General features: G+C 40.4%; 2 protein-coding genes and 1 long non-coding RNA gene across 9 annotated transcripts in view; 2 read left to right on the top strand and 1 right to left on the bottom strand.

Moving 5' to 3' along the window:
• The first annotated feature begins 290 nt into the window (after positions 1-290).
• On the top strand, positions 291-4,875 carry C4H15orf61 (chromosome 4 C15orf61 homolog). Of its 3 annotated transcripts, XM_085689213.2 has the most exons (3): positions 291-712; positions 2,760-2,837; positions 4,649-4,875. In XM_085689213.2, exons 1-3 carry the CDS (start codon positions 367-369, stop codon positions 4,774-4,776), a joined length of 552 nt encoding a protein of 183 aa, XP_085545339.1. In that variant the 5' UTR covers positions 291-366; the 3' UTR covers positions 4,777-4,875. The 3 variants fall into 3 exon arrangements, with proteins under 3 accessions (XP_085545339.1, XP_085545337.1, XP_048280223.2); XM_085689211.2 differs by having other exon boundaries at positions 292-712; positions 850-4,875; XM_048424266.3 differs by lacking the exon at positions 2,760-2,837 and having other exon boundaries at positions 299-712.
• A 5,033-nt stretch (positions 4,876-9,908) lies between these two features.
• On the bottom strand, positions 9,909-16,577 carry LOC146894564 (uncharacterized). The gene is made up of 2 exons (XR_015001756.2): positions 16,399-16,577; positions 9,909-10,481 (listed from the first exon to the last, which is right to left on the bottom strand). It is a non-coding gene; the product is annotated as an uncharacterized LOC146894564 (long non-coding RNA).
• Positions 16,578-16,592: 15 nt separating this feature from the next.
• Positions 16,593-19,043, top strand: part of Map2k5 (mitogen-activated protein kinase kinase 5) — a 230,621-nt gene continuing 228,170 nt past the window's right edge. For 2 of the 5 annotated variants that reach the window (XM_085689209.2, XM_048423691.3), the window contains exon 1: positions 16,593-17,376. In XM_085689209.2, the coding sequence (XP_085545335.2) occupies positions 17,242-17,376 (135 nt within the window). In that variant the 5' untranslated portion in view covers positions 16,593-17,241. The remainder of the gene's footprint in view (positions 17,377-19,043) is intronic. The other 3 variants (XM_048423693.3, XM_048423692.3, XM_048423690.3) reach the window with 2 other exon arrangements.

The raw sequence follows: 19,043 nt of genomic DNA, 5'->3' as shown, positions 1-19,043 counted from the left end.
CTCAGCATCCCTGAGGATTTCCCTGGAGTCCAGCGCCTGAATCCTGTCAGTCGCTCAGGTTGGCTATTTAACGTGTGCATTTCCCCTGCTCCAGGGTTACAAACGATACCTGAGGCCACGGGTGACAGTTTTCCAGATTTGTGCCCTCGCTCCGCCCTCTAGTCCGCCAGAGGCCGCGAGCCACTGTGCGCACGCGCCGCAGCCCAGACCCCAGGGCGCTCTCCCCGGCGCGCCGCCCTCTGGGCGTTCCCTGCCCTAGCCGAGCGTGGTGAGGGGGTGTGCGCGTGCGCACGCGCTCCAGGCGGCCCCGCCCCCCAAGCGCGCGTCCCCAGGGGTCCGGGGCCTGGTCCTCGGCCTGGCCCGGGCATGGAGGCCCTGCGGAGGGCCCACGAGGCCGCGCTGCGGCTGCTGCTGTGCAGGCCCTGGGCAGTGGGCGCCGCCTCCAGCCCGAAACCCCGCGCCTCGGAGGTGCTGACGCAGCACCTGCTGCAGCGGCGCCTGCCGCACTGGACCTCCTTCTGCGTGCCCTACAGCGCGGTCCACAACGACCAGTTTGGCCTGTCGCACTTCAACTGGCCCGTGGCGGGCGCCAACTACCACGTCCTGCGCACCGGCTGCTTCCCCTTCATCAAGTACCACTGCTCCAAAGCGCCTTGGCAGGACCTGGCCCCGCAGAACCGCTTCTTCACGGCTCTCAAGGTCATCAATCTGGGTGAGTGGCGGTGCCCTCGCCTGACCCGGGCACTCCTCCGGCCCGGCGGGCGGTTGCTGGTCCCCAGGCACGCTGCTCGGGCCCGGCGGGCTGCCTGCATCACCCCTGAGGTCGTGCCCCTGCCACTGTCCATGCAGGAGGACCCTGCCTTAGGCAGCGAGAAGAGAGTCAGGAAACGCCCCCACTTGGACAGTGGCCCTGAAGTTGCTGAGCAGGAGTCTTTCCCGCGCTCGTCACTGGGAGCCTTTGGAGGACAAAACTGGACGGACTTTTAAAGTTTCTTTGTCTTCTTTATGTGAAATCTCAGCGAGTGTGTTTTGCTAAGAGCAGTAGGTTCTCTCCAGGCATCATAGTTTTCTCGGGCGCTAGATTTAAAAAGGCATTTGAGAGAGGCTGCCTCCTCAGAACTTGTGTTCCTGGCAATCTAATTCTGGCTGTGTCTCCTCCCGGTAGATGTCCATGTTCTTTTGGTGTAGCAGCAGGTCAATATCATGGATCGTAGATGTGATAGCATTTTATAGATTAGGGAAAAATACAAGCCCTCGAGATGTTTCGGGCCTATTAATAGCTACTAAAAAATTAATTTCGATTTCGATTTCAGTCACTCAAACTCTACACAAGGAAGCCGAATCAGTATAACCCAAATAGTTTTTATTTTTTTATCCAAAATTACACTAAACTGTTCAGCTGTTCTAGTATTATATATAATCCAATAGTTCATTAAATTAAATAAGCACGGTCACTGTTGCTTATAACTCATATGTCACCAATGGGATTTTTGTCCCACTGGCACTGCCCTGGGCTTAATCTAGGAAGGAGATTATACAACAATATATATAATTCTTTTAAAATGTCTCTTTACTTGGCTGACGGACTACACAGAGCTATGGCCCCTACTTCTGAGGTTAGTGTAAAGTTGCTATGAGATGATTTAGAAACTTGAGCCTGGAAGTATGTGGGAGAACTGGAGTGCTAACTAGTTGTGAAAATGAGTTTGTGGTTAGCACTTTCAGGATCAGTAGGAATCCTTCTTTTCCAAGTATGGAGTGGTAGTTAGGAAAGCTGTAAGGCCGAGGGACAGGGTAACTGAATAGACCGAGTCCTGTATTTAAATGTCCCATTTCCTTTAAGATACCAGTCATGATTACGGGCTCTCTTTCAGGTGTCAGTCATTAAGACACCAAAAGAAGAAAAAAATTCACAGTCCCACATAGAAAAATAAAATCCTTCCTAAAAACCAACAGATGTGGGGGTGATTTTTGTTTGTCTTTTAATGGGGAAGAGCAATTTAATAGTCTGGGGGCTTCTAGAAATTCTTAAAAAAATGCAGCTTTGAATGGGAAGAAGAGTTCGAAGTGCAGCCAAGAGAGACCCTGTTCCTGCGTGCTTCAGTACAATTGACTTACTCTGAAATGTTTTTCTGGGCTTTTTACCAGTGTAGTAATACTTATTTTGCATTTTTTTTTTGTCTCAACTAAGGGAAATGTAAATTAAGTAATAGGATCCTAGTCTGTGATGTACAGTTTGCCCCTCTGGATCATCAAGTCCTTAGTCAGTAATAAGAATACAAACGATTTTATTCCTCGTCCTCCCTTCTAAATGAGTAGTAATCAGAATAATTCATTTTCTGTTTTGTAAATAAGGATTTCTATTTACTCATTTTCCCTTTCCTCCCCACCTTCCCTTCCACAGAACCAACATTTTGCTGATGGTTTATCAGCCTAAGTATCCTGCTGGGAAATAAATTAAGATTTAAGAAAAGCAACTTACACTTGGAATAAATGAGTAATAGAAGCCTTACTACAAAGTTCTAGTTGTTCTTAGTGCCTAATTCGACAATAGTTTACCTACCGTTCAGTTAACTCAAAATGAATTATTAATACAAAGAACTGTTTTGAAGTTCATTTTGATGTTCTCTGTCTCTGGTAGTCTGAAATTTTTTCATAGAATCTTAAAGATTTTGATTTTGACACATATAATTTTTTTAATCTGTAAAGTATAGAGGCAACCAATCTTCCTTGTTATTGCATTATTCTCTGCATTCTAGGGTGGAAAAAAAATACAGAAAACTCAATTCATTCCAACAGAGAATTTCTGACTCCCTTATCAACTCTGACTCCTGTCAGTAAGCATGACTGATAATGGTTTCTTCATGGGCTTATTATTAACTAGTAATAATTAGTTCTTTATTAATGGGGGACATTTATTTGTGTGATTTGTTTTCAAAAGTATACATTTTAAAGTAGTATTTAACTTAAAGCTGTGATAAACACCATAAAAAATAACTCTCAGGGTCACTACCATTCCTTACACTCCACCCTTAGTGTTGGTTTGGAAGGTACCTTGTGTCTACTTACTCTCAGTATGTATAGAAAACTAATGATTGCTTCAAAGGCCCTTTTAAATTCCTCATCCCATTGGTTTTCAGATTTTGGAGTGGTAGTGTCATGTTGGAATTCATTTTTTTTTATTATTTCAACCTGTACCACACATTCCTCTTTTACATTTGCCTTACCTTATTAGCCTGCCTTCCCACCACATACCGCTTGATTTTCTGTTTCTTTTTATCTTTTTGGATGAATGATTTGCAAATAGCTTTATTATTGTAGTTTTTGAGGATTTGTTTTTGCCCCTTGAAACATTTGAGATTCTTTGGGGCACAATGAGGGCAAAGACAGAAGTATACTGTAGAAAGTTCTCTGGGAGCGCCAGGGGATTCTGTGGTGATAAATTACAAATTGTAACCTGGTATGTTCCTAAAAGCAGAGAAGGACCTGAACAAGAGACCCCTGTCTCTTCAGCCCACCGTCTCATTGCCAGCTGGTGAAGTCTCCTGTTCGCCAGAGCTAACAGAGGACAGAGTACTCCAAAACAGGTCCAAAGGGAGCATAACACAGTGAGGCTATTTCTGCAGGAAAGGAAGAAAAATCAGCAGTACGATCAGTGTTGAATGTGTGTTGGTTTCTCTATTAACTAGAAAGAGATTTTCCAAATGAGCAGTTATCATTTTGAATTGCTTCTTTCTGTCCATTTCCCACATGGAAGCAATAAAATTAATACTTGTGTAGAGCCTACAATATTTGTTTTTGATCTGTGTGCCTGTGGTTTTTATACACACACACACATATATATGCAGTGTGTTTTTAATATGTTAATAGTCATTGATTTTAAATAAGTGCCTTAAAAGTTAAGAATTCTGGAAGACTGTTTTGCATTTAGCATAGCATCATATGCATATGAATCCATATTTCTGGGTAGTATATGTTCAGTTTGATATATTACATGCAACAGTTAATCTCAAATAAAACAGGGAAACCTTATTAATGGCAATCTTGAAAGAGAGAGAATTTTAGAAACCATGTAGATAAGGTGAAACAAGATTGTTTTCAACCAATTACAAAATAATGAGAGTGTTCTTTGTCGTGCCAGGTACACTAAAATATTCCTAAAAGTTATATTTTGCTTTAGATTTTGAAAATAATTGTTTGACCAGCTTCTTAGTTGAACAAAAATTTCTTTATCCATCAGTATTCCTATCTAATTTACAGAACAACAAAGTGGACCTAGTAAATTTAGCTTCAAGCAAATAGGGACATTTACAACCAAATTAATGAATACTCTTTTCTGCTTATTTGTGAGAATATAAAATTACTTCATAATTAATTGAAGATAATGAATTAAGCAAGTGCTCTGCATTAAAGTTTATATCAGTCTCATCTATGGTTTTAAAAATCTAGGCTCACATAATTGCCACTATGTCCCACAGAGATAAAGTCCAGCTCTTCAGTAATCATAGTGAGCATCTAGTCATATTTCTGTGTCTATAACTTTATGTCAATACTGCTGAAGACTGTTTACATGATCAGTAACATGACATGTTAGTACATGATTAATAGGTACTGCTCTTCTCATGTAACATATTCATTTATTTTCTAGGTATTCCAACTTTATTATATGGACTTGGCTCCTGGTTATTTGCCAGAGTCACAGAGACTGTTCATACCAGTTACGGACCAATAACAATCTATTTTCTAAATAAAGAAGATGAAGGTGCCATGTATTGAAAATGTGTATTGGAAAATACAAATGTCAATGAATTTGTTCCAAGCATGTGTGTGTGAAATATTTATTTTTGATTCTTTAAAATAAAATGCCGGCAAACACCTTTGTCTTTCTATGGTGTGTGTGTGTGATTTAAGGTGAATCACCATTCCCTAGAGGGAAGCTTTTTCTACATTATTACGTATTTTGTATCGTCTAGCTAATGGAAACTACAAACACATGCGACTTTACTCCTGTTTCCCTAAGAACAAGATTAAACTACAGGTAAAAATGAGTGAAGGAACACAGATTCTAAGGCTGGATATTAGCCGTTTAAATTAACTCTGAAGAAAAAACACAGCTATCTTCACAAAAGGAGAAAATCGTGGTGGAAATGGGGAAATATAGTGTGGTGGAAAAGGAAATGATGGTGAATACTTAGTGGAGATGATATGGTGTCATTGACGGGTCAAAATAGGTAAGAGTCTGATTGCGACTGAAGTGTAAGCATCCAGGTGTTAAGATTTTGCTTGGTAGTGATTTTTGTTTGTTTGTTTGTTTTTTAAGCGTTTATACTATTTATCTGGACTGAGTGGTCGGAATGAAGAGCAGTTGTACTCCTGTGATCCCAGCACTGGGGAAGTATAGGCAGGAAGGCCAGGAAGTCAATTCATTCAGCTGTAGGGCATTTTCAGCATCAGCCTGGGCAGCATGAAACCCTAACAACAACAAAGGCAATTCCATAGTACTTAATGTAGTTATAGCTCTTGTCAGTGTAAACGCAACAAGGTGAATGAAATTGATACTCATTAGTAATAAGTTAAAAAATGATATACTACAAACCTATAAGAAAGTTAAGGTCTAGAAAGCCCCAGAAAGAATGAGTTTGCCAGCTGTCTATAAAAACATTGAACTGAAATGGCATCTATCCACAGATCTACTGACCACTGGGAGTGCGCTGAAATTTTTAAAACCTGATAGCACTTTTGCATTAGAATTTTATTAAACTAATTGCGTTGTTGAAAGCAAAGTCATTAAAAAAAATTTATCCTTGGAGATAGTCACAAAATACCCAGACGAATGGTAAATTTCCGAAATTTGGAGTAATTTAGGGAGAACTAAGTAGGACTATTTAATTTCTAAGCCAATGGGTATTTAAGATTTATGATCACTTCGTAATTACAACATATTATATAGCATTTTATGTTAATGTGTTGCTGGTAGTGCAGTGTTTACACATTTTTGTAGGAAAACAATTTACACAGTTTCACCTAACCAACATTTGGATGTTATTTCCAGCAAGTTAATAGAGAGTGAACTTCCTAAGTGAAGCCATCAGGATAACAAAGTCATACAAATGGCCCCTCAAATGTAGTCATTTCCAATGTGCTACAGATAAGGAACTGTACTAATATATGATTGTTTACTCGTCTAAACACAATTCTAAGTAACACTTTAATCAAAGAAGTACTTATGCCAGTGTATTTAGTCCAGAAAATATGCTTGACACTAGTTAAATGAATGGCTTGCCCAAAGAAGATGGTGTTGCATTAAGCTTCATTAATAATAAAAACAACTATTAGCATTTTGCAAAGAAGGCTAGAACTGATTTCCTCTGTAAGGACAGTGTTAAATAACTATAGCTCATAAGTTTTAAGTCAAATACTGCTCATTCACTGCTGCTGATCATGTCAATACATGCCGTAAAGGTTTGGTCTCAACACAAGGTTGATAAAATAGTTTTTAATTACCAGACCGTAAATACAGCTTTTCAATCCAGTTGTACCTCTTTTCACACTGGCCTGTTTGATTTCTGATAATCTGTACTGCTGACTCTGCTTACCTGTTTTTCGATAACTGTAGTCAGTGTGACTTCTTGTCCGCATGGCGATAGGTAAGTCTCCTAGGAGAACATCTTTGACAAACTACCCTATTGATCTCTGTAATTCTCTGCTGCTGCTGCTGCATTAAATAGAGCCTTGATTTCTTGTCTGGTGTGTTTGCTGTGTAACAATTAAGCAAATGTAATATTTTCTTGTATTACATGGAAATCAATAGACCTCTTGCTCACGTGAAGTTAATCGCAGTGAAGGATGAACCAGTGATGGCTAGGGCCAGAGCTCAAAAAATAAAATATAATTCATTGGATTTATAAACCTTGTAATGAATCTTTTGTTATGAAACTTGCTTCCTAAGAAACAATAAACATTTTCATTTTTTGTTTTTTCTTCCTTCCATCCTTCCTTCCTTCTTTCCTTCCTTTCTTCCTCTTTCTTTCTTCCCTCCCTCCTTTTTTCTTTTTTATTCCTTCCTTCTTTATTTTCTTTTCTTGAATGTTGCCTATTGTAGAAAAACATTGTAGCCCAGAAGGATTAGAGTGTAAATCTAAGAAGCCAGGAGATTGAGTCTATTTTTGGCTTCAATGTTGTCTTTTGCCTTAAGGCATTTTTTCTACCTGTAAACTGAGAAGAACAAGGGACCTTTCCACCTGAAGATGTATCATGACTCTGGGAAGATGTCTTGCCAGGTAAAAGCACTTGCCATGCAAACCTGGCAGCCTGAGTTTGATCCCAGGAAAGCATGTAAGGATGGAAGAACAGAACCAGCTCCATGGAGCAGCCCTCTGACATTCACACATGGACACGTGTGTAACACAGAGTCACACACACACACACACACACACACAATTTGTTTTGTAAAATAAAAGGTTTTTTAAAAGGATGTATCATGATTATCCTTTTTAGCACGCATTTTACTTTTGTCCCAATTAAAAGTCTGTTTTTCTAACACATTTTTCTGCCTTTTATTTATAAAGGGTTTCACCAATAGAAGGATTTCAAAAGTAAGGTGAGAAGGAAAGAGGGAGAGAAACTGAAGGCAGTGAGTGCATATTTGCCCACACCCACTAACCTAATGCAGTGTGGGAATTGTAGCCTTAAGTTACATATCCCTGCCCCCATTTGAGGTGCTTATCTGCAAAGAAAACATAATAACTTCCCTCTGCTCCTGGAGTTGGGAAAGGAAGTTTGAGTGCACGTGATCATTCCTTGATCCCTGCTGGGGTCAGGTGACAGTCCCTTCGCAGCCCCCTCCCCATTTGGTGCCATGGTATAAAAGTTAGCCCCAGCAGAACAATAAAGAAGCTGTTCCACCTCAACCTCGTGCTCTGTGAATTCATTCAACCTGGACACCCTCCGCCGAGACTCTTGGTTCCAGCCCGCGCTAGCGCGGTAATGCAGCAAAGAGAAATCAAATGGACCCTACCCTTCTTGATTTATAAAACCATAGGCCAAGATTTCCTACCTGCAGTTCCCTAATGCAGTTTATATTTAACAGTATCCAGTCTTGTGACAAAGAATACAATTGCGTCATTTTCAGGAACATGGATGCAACTGGATGATCATTAACTGAAGCCATTATCAGACATATACATTCTCTCATTTATGGTTTCTAGACTTTATATGGTAACATGAATCATGGATATATAAATGAAGTGAAATTGTCTAGGGCATTAAAGGGAATTAATGGGAGAAGATACTCAAAAGAGGGAGGGGAAGGGGAAAAGGATGGGGCTACTATGCTAACATTCTCTGTCTTTCTACATTATATATACACATATACACACATGTATGTAGTATATATATAAAGTTTATATATACACACACAAAACTTCATTATATACAAATAAAACTCTGTATGTCTGTGTGTGTGCGCGCACGTGTGCGTGTGTGTATGACATGTATGCAGGTTCCCACAGAGGCCAGAAAAGGTGTCAAATCCCCTGGAGCTGGAGACACAGGTAATTATGATTCACCTAAATGGGTGCCAGGAACCAAATTCATGTCCTTTGAAAGAGCAATAAACATTCTTAACTGTGGAAGCATTTCTCCAGAGCCTACAAACTAGATCGATGATAGGATAGATAGGTAGATAGATAGATAGATAGATAGATAGATAGATAGATAGATAGATATAATACAGCAACAATAAAGACATATTAACCCAGGCATAACATTTAGTGAAGATGTAATGTTTGGCACACCTTACTCTCTTCTCATTTCTACACATATCAATTATGAAATGCTAGAAGAAATTTCTAGGTAAAGTTCTTAGTTTTTATGTAAACTGTGAATTGCTGCCTTAAGAGACATCAACATACTTGGGAGTATGAAAGATATTTCTGATATTAAAAGAAAACAATAAATAGCTCTGGGGCTAGAGGGATGGCTTTGGGGTTAAGAGCACTTAGTGGTCTTCCAGAGGACCCAGGTTTGATTCCCAGAACCCACATGAAGACTAACGATCATCAGTAACTCCAGTTCCAGGAAATCAGATACCCTATTCTGGCCTTCATGAGTGCTGCATAAGACACTTGTACAGGTAAAATAAAAATAAATCTTAAGAAAACTATAAAAGTCCCCACTTTCTCAGTGCTGATGTCCTCATAACACTATTTTTTATTTCTTTTGTCACATATTTGACTACTAACATAATGTTCTGCTCATTGTTGACACCAATAAAAATCGAAATACTTTTTAATTATTAAAAAGTCATATGGAGGGCTAGTGAGATAGTTCAATAGATAAAGACACTTGCCCTGCAAAGCCTGGTGACCTGAGTTCAATCCCCAGAACCCATATAAAGGTGGAAGGAGAAAACCAATTCCATAAAGCTGTCCTCTGACCCCCACACATCAGTAATAAAAATTTTAAAAATTTAAACCCATGTGTATTGTTAGAACATTTTATCTCATGTCATTTATATTTACGTTCACCCAGAACCACAGATACAGCACATCTACAAATCTTCATAAAATGCCTTTTAGGTCTATTAAAGAGTAATGATGTCTAAGTGTGTGGGATGACATCAAAGACAAGGATCTTCATTTCACTTCACTTGAAAGTTAATGCAGATAACAGAAACCTTACCCTAATGCTAGCAGATCAGGTATCTCCTATATTCAGCACACAGCATTGAGACAGTAATGAGGTAATGACGTTTGGGAGCATCTTAACCTAAACAAGTACTTAGCATTACATCTCACCTGGGTCAACAGTCTAGGGTATCAGAGTTAAACTATGTTACTGTAAATTAATGGAAAATGTAACTGCACTTTGCTGAAAGATCAATGTCCAATAAAGGCTGCACAATCAAATCTTGTTGCAATGATTGAGGCCTTTAATTGCCTTTCAAAGATAAGGTAGTAATCAACACAGCTTTAACTGATCTTTTTCACTAGTTCAATTACATGCTAATGACTAGTGCCAAGTCAGAATCTTTAACTACTTATACTTATTAAATCTTATGTTAGTAATGAAAAATTACTTAAGCTATACAATCAATAGAACACAAATCTTAATTACTATATTTTACTTTCATATTATTTTATGTGCTTGACAAATTCACCCGAGCTTTCCTTAACAGTAAGAAGTGTCACTGGGAGTGTCCACAGTCTGCAAGTTACTGTTCTAATGCAAATTACAGGTCAGACATTCTTCTTCTTCTTCGTCGTCTTCTTCTTCTTCTTCTTCTTCTTCTTCTTCTTCTTCTTCTTCTTCTTCTTCTTCTTCTTCTTCTTCTTCTCCTCCTCCTCCTCCTCCTCCTCCTCCTCCTCCTCCTCCTCCTCCTCCTCCTCCTTCTCCTTCTTCTTCTTCTTCTAATAAAACTGTCATTAAGATAGTTTCCACTAACCCTTGGCCATTCAGCTACTGCTTAGAGATCTTTCCTGCTAATTGAGAATATGAATACAATTAGAAGAAACAAACATTTTTTTATTTAATTTTTGTGTATGTGTCTCTAAACTACAGTGTTGTAGGTACCCTCAAAAGCCAGAAGAGAGTGTCATGCCCCTCTATTGGAGTTACAGGCAGTTATGAGCCCTCTAATTTCAATCCTGGGAACCCAATCAGGTCCTGTAGAAGAGAAGTATGTCCTCTTGACTGTGGAGCCATCTCTCTACTCCTGGCTTGTTTTCAGTAAGATGTGGTCTCACAAAATGTCAGGATGCAAGGACATCACAGGTGTGAATGCAAAATTGGTGCAAATATTTGCAGCAAGTGTCAAATTAGTTATTTTTAAAGATCACATTCTACAGCAATTTTGCTTCTTTGTAGTCCTAGAGAACTGAAAACTTCTACATAAAAACTTAGCATAGATACTGTGTTAGAATTATTCATCCAAGCAAAACTATTGCCGCATGGATTGGAGAGGGGCTCACAAGATCCCACCCCTAGCTGAGGCGCTATGGGTGATTAATGGCTGTTGGAAAAAGGAGAGTCTATGTTCTTCCAGTGTATGGCTCCTAGTAGGTTGCCCATGCTCCAGGGGATAGTCCCTCTGCATGTTCTTGTAGGAAGCACTTAGATTCTGTAAGTTATAAACAAAAATAAAATAGGACAGGAAGATGGAAGGGGACTTGGTGGGAGGACTGAGAGGAAGGGGAGAGGAAGGAGAAAGTAGGGAGATATAATCAAGATACAATGTACATATGTATGACATTGTCAAATAATAAATACATTGAGATTAGATTTTAAAATAAATTGTGGTTAATTTAATACATTTTGTATATTACAGACTTTGAATTTTCAAAACTTTAGCTAGGATATTTAGTTTTAATTAAGTAGATGAAATCTCACCTGGGACCATTTTTTTCATATCATTAAAAAAAAGATCTCTTTTGTTGGAGAGTATTTAAAGCAAGATCCACATGAAGTGTGTGAAGAAGCAGTAGATGAAGCATCCGTTATTGGGGTCCTCACTGCTGGATAAGGATTATCAGCTGGATAAGGAATCTTGGCGCAAGGTTTCATGTAGGATCACACAAAGCCATCCTAGCTGCACTCATATCATCTTAAATACAGTTTGTGAACACTGTACCATCCCATTGTATCACCAATTTATCTTCAGAGATATTTATAGTCCCAATTTAAAAGCTGTGAAACTTCATGAAAAGTAGTTTATACTACGGGGTTTCAACAGACAAAAGCTTGCCATTTTGAAAAGAGAACCACAGGAACTGGACTTCGTGAAAGAAGGTTTGGAGTTCCTCGCGGTTCTGGGTGATAGAATTATGAACCTTATAAACTCAGTACTTTTTAGTTAACCTAAATACATAAATCTATTTGGATTCATCTTATGAAAAGAGATATGTCATTAGATATATGGTCATCACATGCTTTTGTGATTCATGAGCCTTGTTACATACATGCTTTGTAATGTATGAATTATTCAGTAAGAAAAATCACAATAATTTTGTTGTTACTCAAAAATTTATGGGTTGGAAGAAACAATTATGCAGCCCGGGAAGCTGGCATGTTAAGGTAACATCATTAACACATGTGGTATGGGTTTTTAGCAGCTATTTGACATAACCTTTACTGCTTCTGCTAGAACATATCAGTAATTTTGTATAACAATCTGCCTGGGAACAGAATGCCGAACTGGCCAGCCATGAAGTGATTCATTTTGCTTTATTTCCATATTAGTACATAATTTAAACCCCACCTAAAAGGTGTCTATGGAAACCCTAAAGAATAAAAACATACAAAATAATGAATGCTTCCCAAGCATACAGAAGCACAAAATCACATTTAATAAGAGTGACCATTTCTATTTTTAAAATGTTAGATGTTTAAGAATTATATGAAAATAATTTATGAGAGTAGATTATTTTGAAAGCCTTTCTTACACATTGTATTACAGTCACTACTAAGAGATGAAGAACAAAATTTTATTTTCTTGGAAGGCAGCTATGTTTATCGCTATACCACCAATGCCATGACAAACTTTATGTTTTTCAATTTCTAAATTTATAACATGAAGTAATCAAGAATTTGGAAGTCTGAATATAAATCTTGGTTAGCTCAGTGTAAGAGCATTTGCTTTAAATATGTAAGGTTCCACATTCAATCTTAAATAAAACGCACAAACACACACCTAAGTAGTATCGCTAACTTAAAAAATATTTATGTATTTTTATTTTCTTTGTAGTATTTTGCCTACATATATGTCTTCGTACCACAAGCATGCCTGGTGCTCACAGAGGCCAAAAGAGGGCCTCAGATTCCCTGGAACTGTGAGCCACCATGTGGGTAGCAGAAATTTAACCTAGAACCTTTGAAAGATCTCTGTGCTCCTAACCACTGAGCCATCTCTCTAGCCCCAGAGTGTCAATGACTTTCAATGTCATTTGAAAATTGACAGTCATTCATGCACCCAACAAATACTCAACATGGACGAAGCTGAAGATCAATTTTAGTAGCTTTACTTGTCATCAAAATCTAGCAGTTTTGAGTCTACGTAAAGAAGTCAGGCTGAAAAAGACAGCTTCGGCACTCAACAGGCTGGGAAGCATGTGCTGGTAACTTTTGTTTGCGGCACCTGTTATAGAATGAATGCTGTAATCTGAATGAGTCTGTAATTGAAAACTGCAAAGGCAGGTTGCCTTCGCCTTTAGTGACATTAAGAAAAGAACTCTTTAATGGGAGTTATGTGGCTCTGTCGTATAAGAACATCAACAGAGTTTGACATGTGTCAGGTATAATAAATTATGTATTCTGAAAAATAAGAGATTGGAATCCTGTTGCAGTATCCTTTTAAAACATTTCAAAAAGTTGTCTTCTATTTTCTCACGCTATGGGAAGTGCTATTGTAAAGTCAAACTTAAGTAATGCACAGAAGTGAAACAGTAATACTAGACAACTCAATCAAAATATTTGTTCTGTTTTAAAAGCGTAAGGCTGCGAGGTATGTAGCTCAGTGGTATCATGCATGCACTCTTGGCACGCACAATCCCAGGCTCTGATGATGATGATGGTGGTAGTGTGGTGGTGAAGATGATGACAATGAAATGATAAGGTAAAATAAAAGAACGAGTCTAGCGGATTCTAGTATTACTGTTTCACATGTCAAACTCTGTGTTGTCACAATTAACACAAAAATATTAAAAACTAGTATGGGGGAGGGCCTTGGACTTCCCACAAGGCAGGGCACCCTGACTTCTCTTAGGACTGGAGAGCGAGGAGGACAGGGAGTGGGGAGAGGGGGGAAATGGGAGGATGGGAGGAGGTGGAAATTTTAAATAAATAAATAAATAAATTTTAAAGAAAATAAATAAAAACCAGTAGAGACTTGTCTTGGTTAGGGTTTCCACTGCTGTGAAGAGACACCATGACCATGGCAACTCACAAATGAACACATTTAATTTGGACTGGCTTACAGGCTCAGAAGTTTAATTTACTATTGTCACAGCAAGAAGCATGGCAGCATACAGGCAGACTTGGTGCTGGAAATGAGCGGAAAGTTCTACATCGGGATGGGCAGACAGCAAGAAGGGATAGCCACACTGGGCCTGGCTTGGGCTTCTGGAACTCTAATGCTCACCCGCAGTGACACACTTCCTTCAACAAGGCCAGACCTTCCAATAGTGCACTCCCTATGAGCCATGGGGGCCATTTTTATTCAAACTACCACACACCTAATTTTCAGAAATGCCTTCTTTTCAGTTAAGGTCACGAGTATCAGGATTCCCCAGGGCCATTGTCATCTCCCTTAGTGCTAACGCATTGGAATGTAGTGTTTCCATGTTCCCTCTTGGTTCATTTCTCCCAGCTTTTACCACCTTCTGATATGCTTATTCATTTTTGTGTTTCTTTCATCAGACTAGTTTGTTTAGAAAGAAATTTTCTATTATCTTCATTGAGAAGCAAGTTCTTTGTTTTAGTTGTCAATGATAAACAACTTATAAGGAAGAGGAGATGCTATGCTGGTTGACTGGTTCACAGGTTTTAGGCCATCATCAGTTGGCCACATAGTCTCTGGGCCCGTGGTTAAGCAGAGCAACACGTCAGGGAATATGTGGAAAGAGGCAGAAGGAAAGTTGTTTTTCTCATGGCTGACAAGGGGGAAGAAGGCTCCCGGGTCCAGTAGATCTTACACTATGCCTCCAATGACCTAACTTCCTCTGAACCCCTCATTAGACTTTCCCATTCCCTAGCAGCATCACTGACTGGCACCCAAGACCTGAACACATGCAGGACATTTCAGATCCAAACTGTAACAGCCTTCAAGTAGGACAAAGACAAGCATAGAGCTTTTACTACATTCAAAGTGCTTTATGGCTACCAAACTACCTAAGTCAGTACTTGAGTGACTTATTGATTTACATTTATATTCACCGTTAAAAAGAATAATATTATGTGCAAAGGCTTTACGATCATATACATATATACCTTTAATTTAGGCAGTGGTACTTACTCTATTTGTGGAAGAGACCTGGTTAGTCTTCCTCACCAATTTAGATCATGAAACCCAATACGGACAAGTATATGGACTTATTCTACTTGATAAAGAGATATTTTGGGAGCGTTAAGAATTTTCTGTGAAATCTTCACTCAAATCATCAACTCTAAGATTTCATGGTATATAAAGGCTATGAAACCTGAGATGTGATTATATTTGCTCTGTAAATTTTGGGAAAAATGTGGCTCTGCCATTTGTGTGTGTGTGTGTGTGTGTGTGTGTGTGTATCTTCAGAATACATATATAAATTAGGCGAAAGGAGTTGTTTTCTCCTATGGTATTATGAACTTTAAAAAAAGATATTTTAACAAATGATAGGTAAATAGAAAGTCTCTAGCTTTGTAATAACTTTTCTCAAATAATAGAAATAAACTTTAAATTTAAGAAATACGTGGGGAAATGAGTGAATAGTGTATTTTTCAGCCCTGAAGAACAGGTAGGAAGGGGCAGGTCCTACAGTACCTGGGGGAATTTCACTGAATGGGTTTCTACCTAAGTTATTAAGGAATTGTAACTAAAAGATGATCATTTTTTTCTCCTACAATGGCCTTTTGAATGCATCAGGAAAAAAGCCCAGGCAGTGGAAATTATGCAACAAGTTTGGGTATTATATTAAAAATTATCAACATTTAATTTTTCCTCCTCTTATATTAATCACAGATCTGTTAGTTCTGGGGAAAGTGGACACCCCACACCCACGCATCACGTTTATGCATAATCAGCTCCAAAAGGTAGAGATAATAGCACAAATTAATTACACATAAAGGACCTACCTACATATTGTCATTTGTAGGCAATTTTTGTATAGGCACCATAGATCAACAGGATTATGCACTTTAAAATGTGAGGTAACAAGGCATTTAAAAATAACCAAGGTTTACAGCTACTGCCCTGCTATCATGACTGCATAAACACTGCGATTTAGTTGAAAATATATGGAACAGACGGGATATTTTTGCAACGGTTGAATAAGATATTATGATGCCAGAAATACAGCTGTCCCCAGGCAGTTAAGCTCTTCACGGAGTTTCTTTACTATTGCTTTTGAGCAGGGGATTGTTTGGTACTGCAGGTCACTCATTGGGGTAAAGGACCTCCCTGACAAATCCATGCACTTTGCTAACGTGGGAGAAGAATAGTGGTATTTTGGAACTGTTTCTTGGAAGAAGGGGTAGAAAAAGTTGCTAATTTTTTAAAGAAAGGTCTTGCCTGTCTCTTGCTGATTTGGTGCACAAACCCCACGGATATTAAAAGGCACACAATTTGACAAGCTGGAACTGCCCGCCGGTCTTGCACCGTCTTTTCTGAAGCCACACTAAGCAAGATTAAGCCTTAAATTGTCTTACTGGCAGGCGCCAGCCATCGATCGGTATCTTTCTCGGTTTTCTGGATGCATTCAACTCCGCCGGCTACGGGGCAGTCGCCAGTCCTAGCACGCGGTCTCTAGCTCTGCTCCGCCCCAACCTGCCCTCTTCCAACATGGCGCCCCAGGAGGCGGGTCCCACTCGTCGGCTCCCCGGGTTCCGGCGCCGTGAGTTTTGGTTCCGGAGTAACAGCGTTCTAGCAGCCTTCTTCCTCCTCGCGCAGCCACCTCGGCCGCCTGGACGCGGGCCTTCGTCGGCTGAGCCCGCACGCCCATCACCCTCCGGTTCCGGCTACGACCCGGGACCCGCCTCGTGACCTCGCGGCCCTGGGCTCTCCGGTCTGGTAGCGGGCAGGCGGCACCGGTGCTCCTCCGTAACAGCCCCGACCCAGCCCGCGGCTCCCAGCCACCCTCCCCTTGCCCACCCAGGACCGCAGGACATTGGCTGATGCACTTCCCCTAAACCAGGCCATTGCTGTGCTGTCTCCCCTTACGCACACGGACTTCAAAAATGCTTATCGGTTCTGTTTTGTCCACTTTTGTAACTCAAGAACCTTCCACTCTCTGCTAATACCTTTTGACCCGTTCCCTTTCCCCAGTGCATCTTCTCCGAGAGACACTCAAACTCCACACGACCCGGGCCTGGTTCAGGGCCTGCGAGCTCCCTCCTGTTCGTTCCTCTTCACTTCTCCCACCATCCTGCTCCCTATTTTTTTTTTTTATCCTATCTTGTGTTCCTCGTTCCCCTTGTCACTTCTTGGGGCTCCTCCTAAGCAGGGGCCAGTCGGTACCCCTCGCCCCAGGATGTGAGACCCTTTAACTTGTAATGCTGTGGCTGGCCCTTGGCCCCTTCCCTGCCATGGAGAACCAAGTGCTGGTGATTCGGATCAAGATTCCAAATAGTGGCGCGGTGGACTGGACTGTGCACTCCGGGCCGCAGTTACTCTTCAGAGATGTGCTGGTGAGTGGTAATCTTAGCGGCCAAATCCCAGCTTGGGACCCAGGGACCTGGGTAGACAGCATCTTGACCACTGGTGGCCTGAGCTGGCCCCTGGTGGGGTCATCTTGCTTGTTTGAACCATAATATCGATTAATTGCATTCACTGAAAATTGGTTAATGTGCAGGGTCCTGGGAAATAGATGAATCCTATTGAACCCCTGCCCTCAGGAAGCTCATAGCCTGCACTAGGACTTACACACCAGTGCAAACAACTGGCATATAAAAAGCTGATTTAAAAAAAAAAAGTTTCTTTTTTTCTTTTTTTTTTCAAGTATTTGGGAAGCATCTCTGCCCCCATTCTAGCCCTGTCACTGTTGAGTTCCCTGAACTTGTGACCTGTTGGGAAAGGGAAACCAGGGCAACCTTAATTTACAAGGTTTAAGCAAACCTTAGATGTCATTGATTGAAAGACATAAATTTAACTATCAGTAAGAAAAAATGCTACCTGTTAAAACTGCAGCACACCATCCCATGGGGGGAAAAAACAGCTCAATTTCAGAGATGTTGAGTGTTGATGGAAAATGTGCATTTTAGATTCAACAGGGGATTGATTGTCTTGGGATGCTCAGAATATTTCACACAGAGTTCTGAAGGTTAATGTAGGTGGGCTCCTGAGCCCATATATAATATATATTGCATAGCATTATATGTCTATATATATGTACTGAGTCGAGAGTAAAAGGACCTTTTCAGGAATTATTGCTCCTGAGGTTGAGAGTAAGCACCAGAACTTTGGCTTACTTACTTAGTATGTGTTTGCATGTGTGTGCAGATGTGTGTGCATGCATGTGGAGAACAGAGATCAAGCTCAGGTGTCATTCTTCAGCTGCCATCCACCTTGTATTTTGAGCCAGGGCTGGTTGGCTAGCAAATCCCAGGGATCCCCTTGTTCTAGCATCTCCAGTGCTGAGATTACAGGCATACACATACCACCGTGTTTGGGCCACCTCTCAAGCCCCCATCACCTGCCTTTTTTACATGGGTTCTGGGGATCAAACTCAGGTCCTCATGTTTGTATGGTAAACACTTGGCCAGCTGAGCCATCTCCCTGGCCAGCAAACTTATTTCCTTTTGCATGCTATAGTTTCCCACATACTTCAGCCCATTTGCATCTTTCTAGTCATTTGATTTTAACAGGGCACAATATATTCACTTTATGCATGGAGTAACTCAGACAGAATTAGATGTACTGGGAAGAATGCACTAGCAGACGGATGTGTAATCTGACTGGATTGCATATATACATATGTGTGTGTATATATATATATATATATACATATATGTGTATGTATAAAATTTCATTTTGAAAGCTAGATGCCAGTGACCACCTAGGCCATGCAGGCTTTCAAGTCCCTAGGACAAGAGTGTGGCACCTGAAGTGGGCTAGCAGCCTCCAGTCTTTGACACAAAATGCCGTCCCTTCTCTGCATCTGGTGTTCTTCACACCTCTGGCCATTGATGATTCCCTTTCCTTATAAGCCCACACAGTCGTCATCACCGTCTTCTTCAGTTCCATCTTGATTGGCCTGGCATCTGCGTCCTTTCTTGCCACATCCTCATGAGCATCCTGTGTCCCAAGTATACAGTGTTCCTGCCAGTCCTCCCAGGTACCTAGGCTGTGCCTGAAC

The sequence above is a fragment of the Myodes glareolus genome, chromosome 4, assembly GCF_982192425.1.
Source record: "Myodes glareolus chromosome 4, mMyoGla1.1, whole genome shotgun sequence".
NCBI lineage: Eukaryota > Metazoa > Chordata > Mammalia > Rodentia > Cricetidae > Myodes > Myodes glareolus.
Note: the sequence above shows the minus strand (reverse complement) of the source record. Positions and strands in the feature narration are given on the sequence as shown.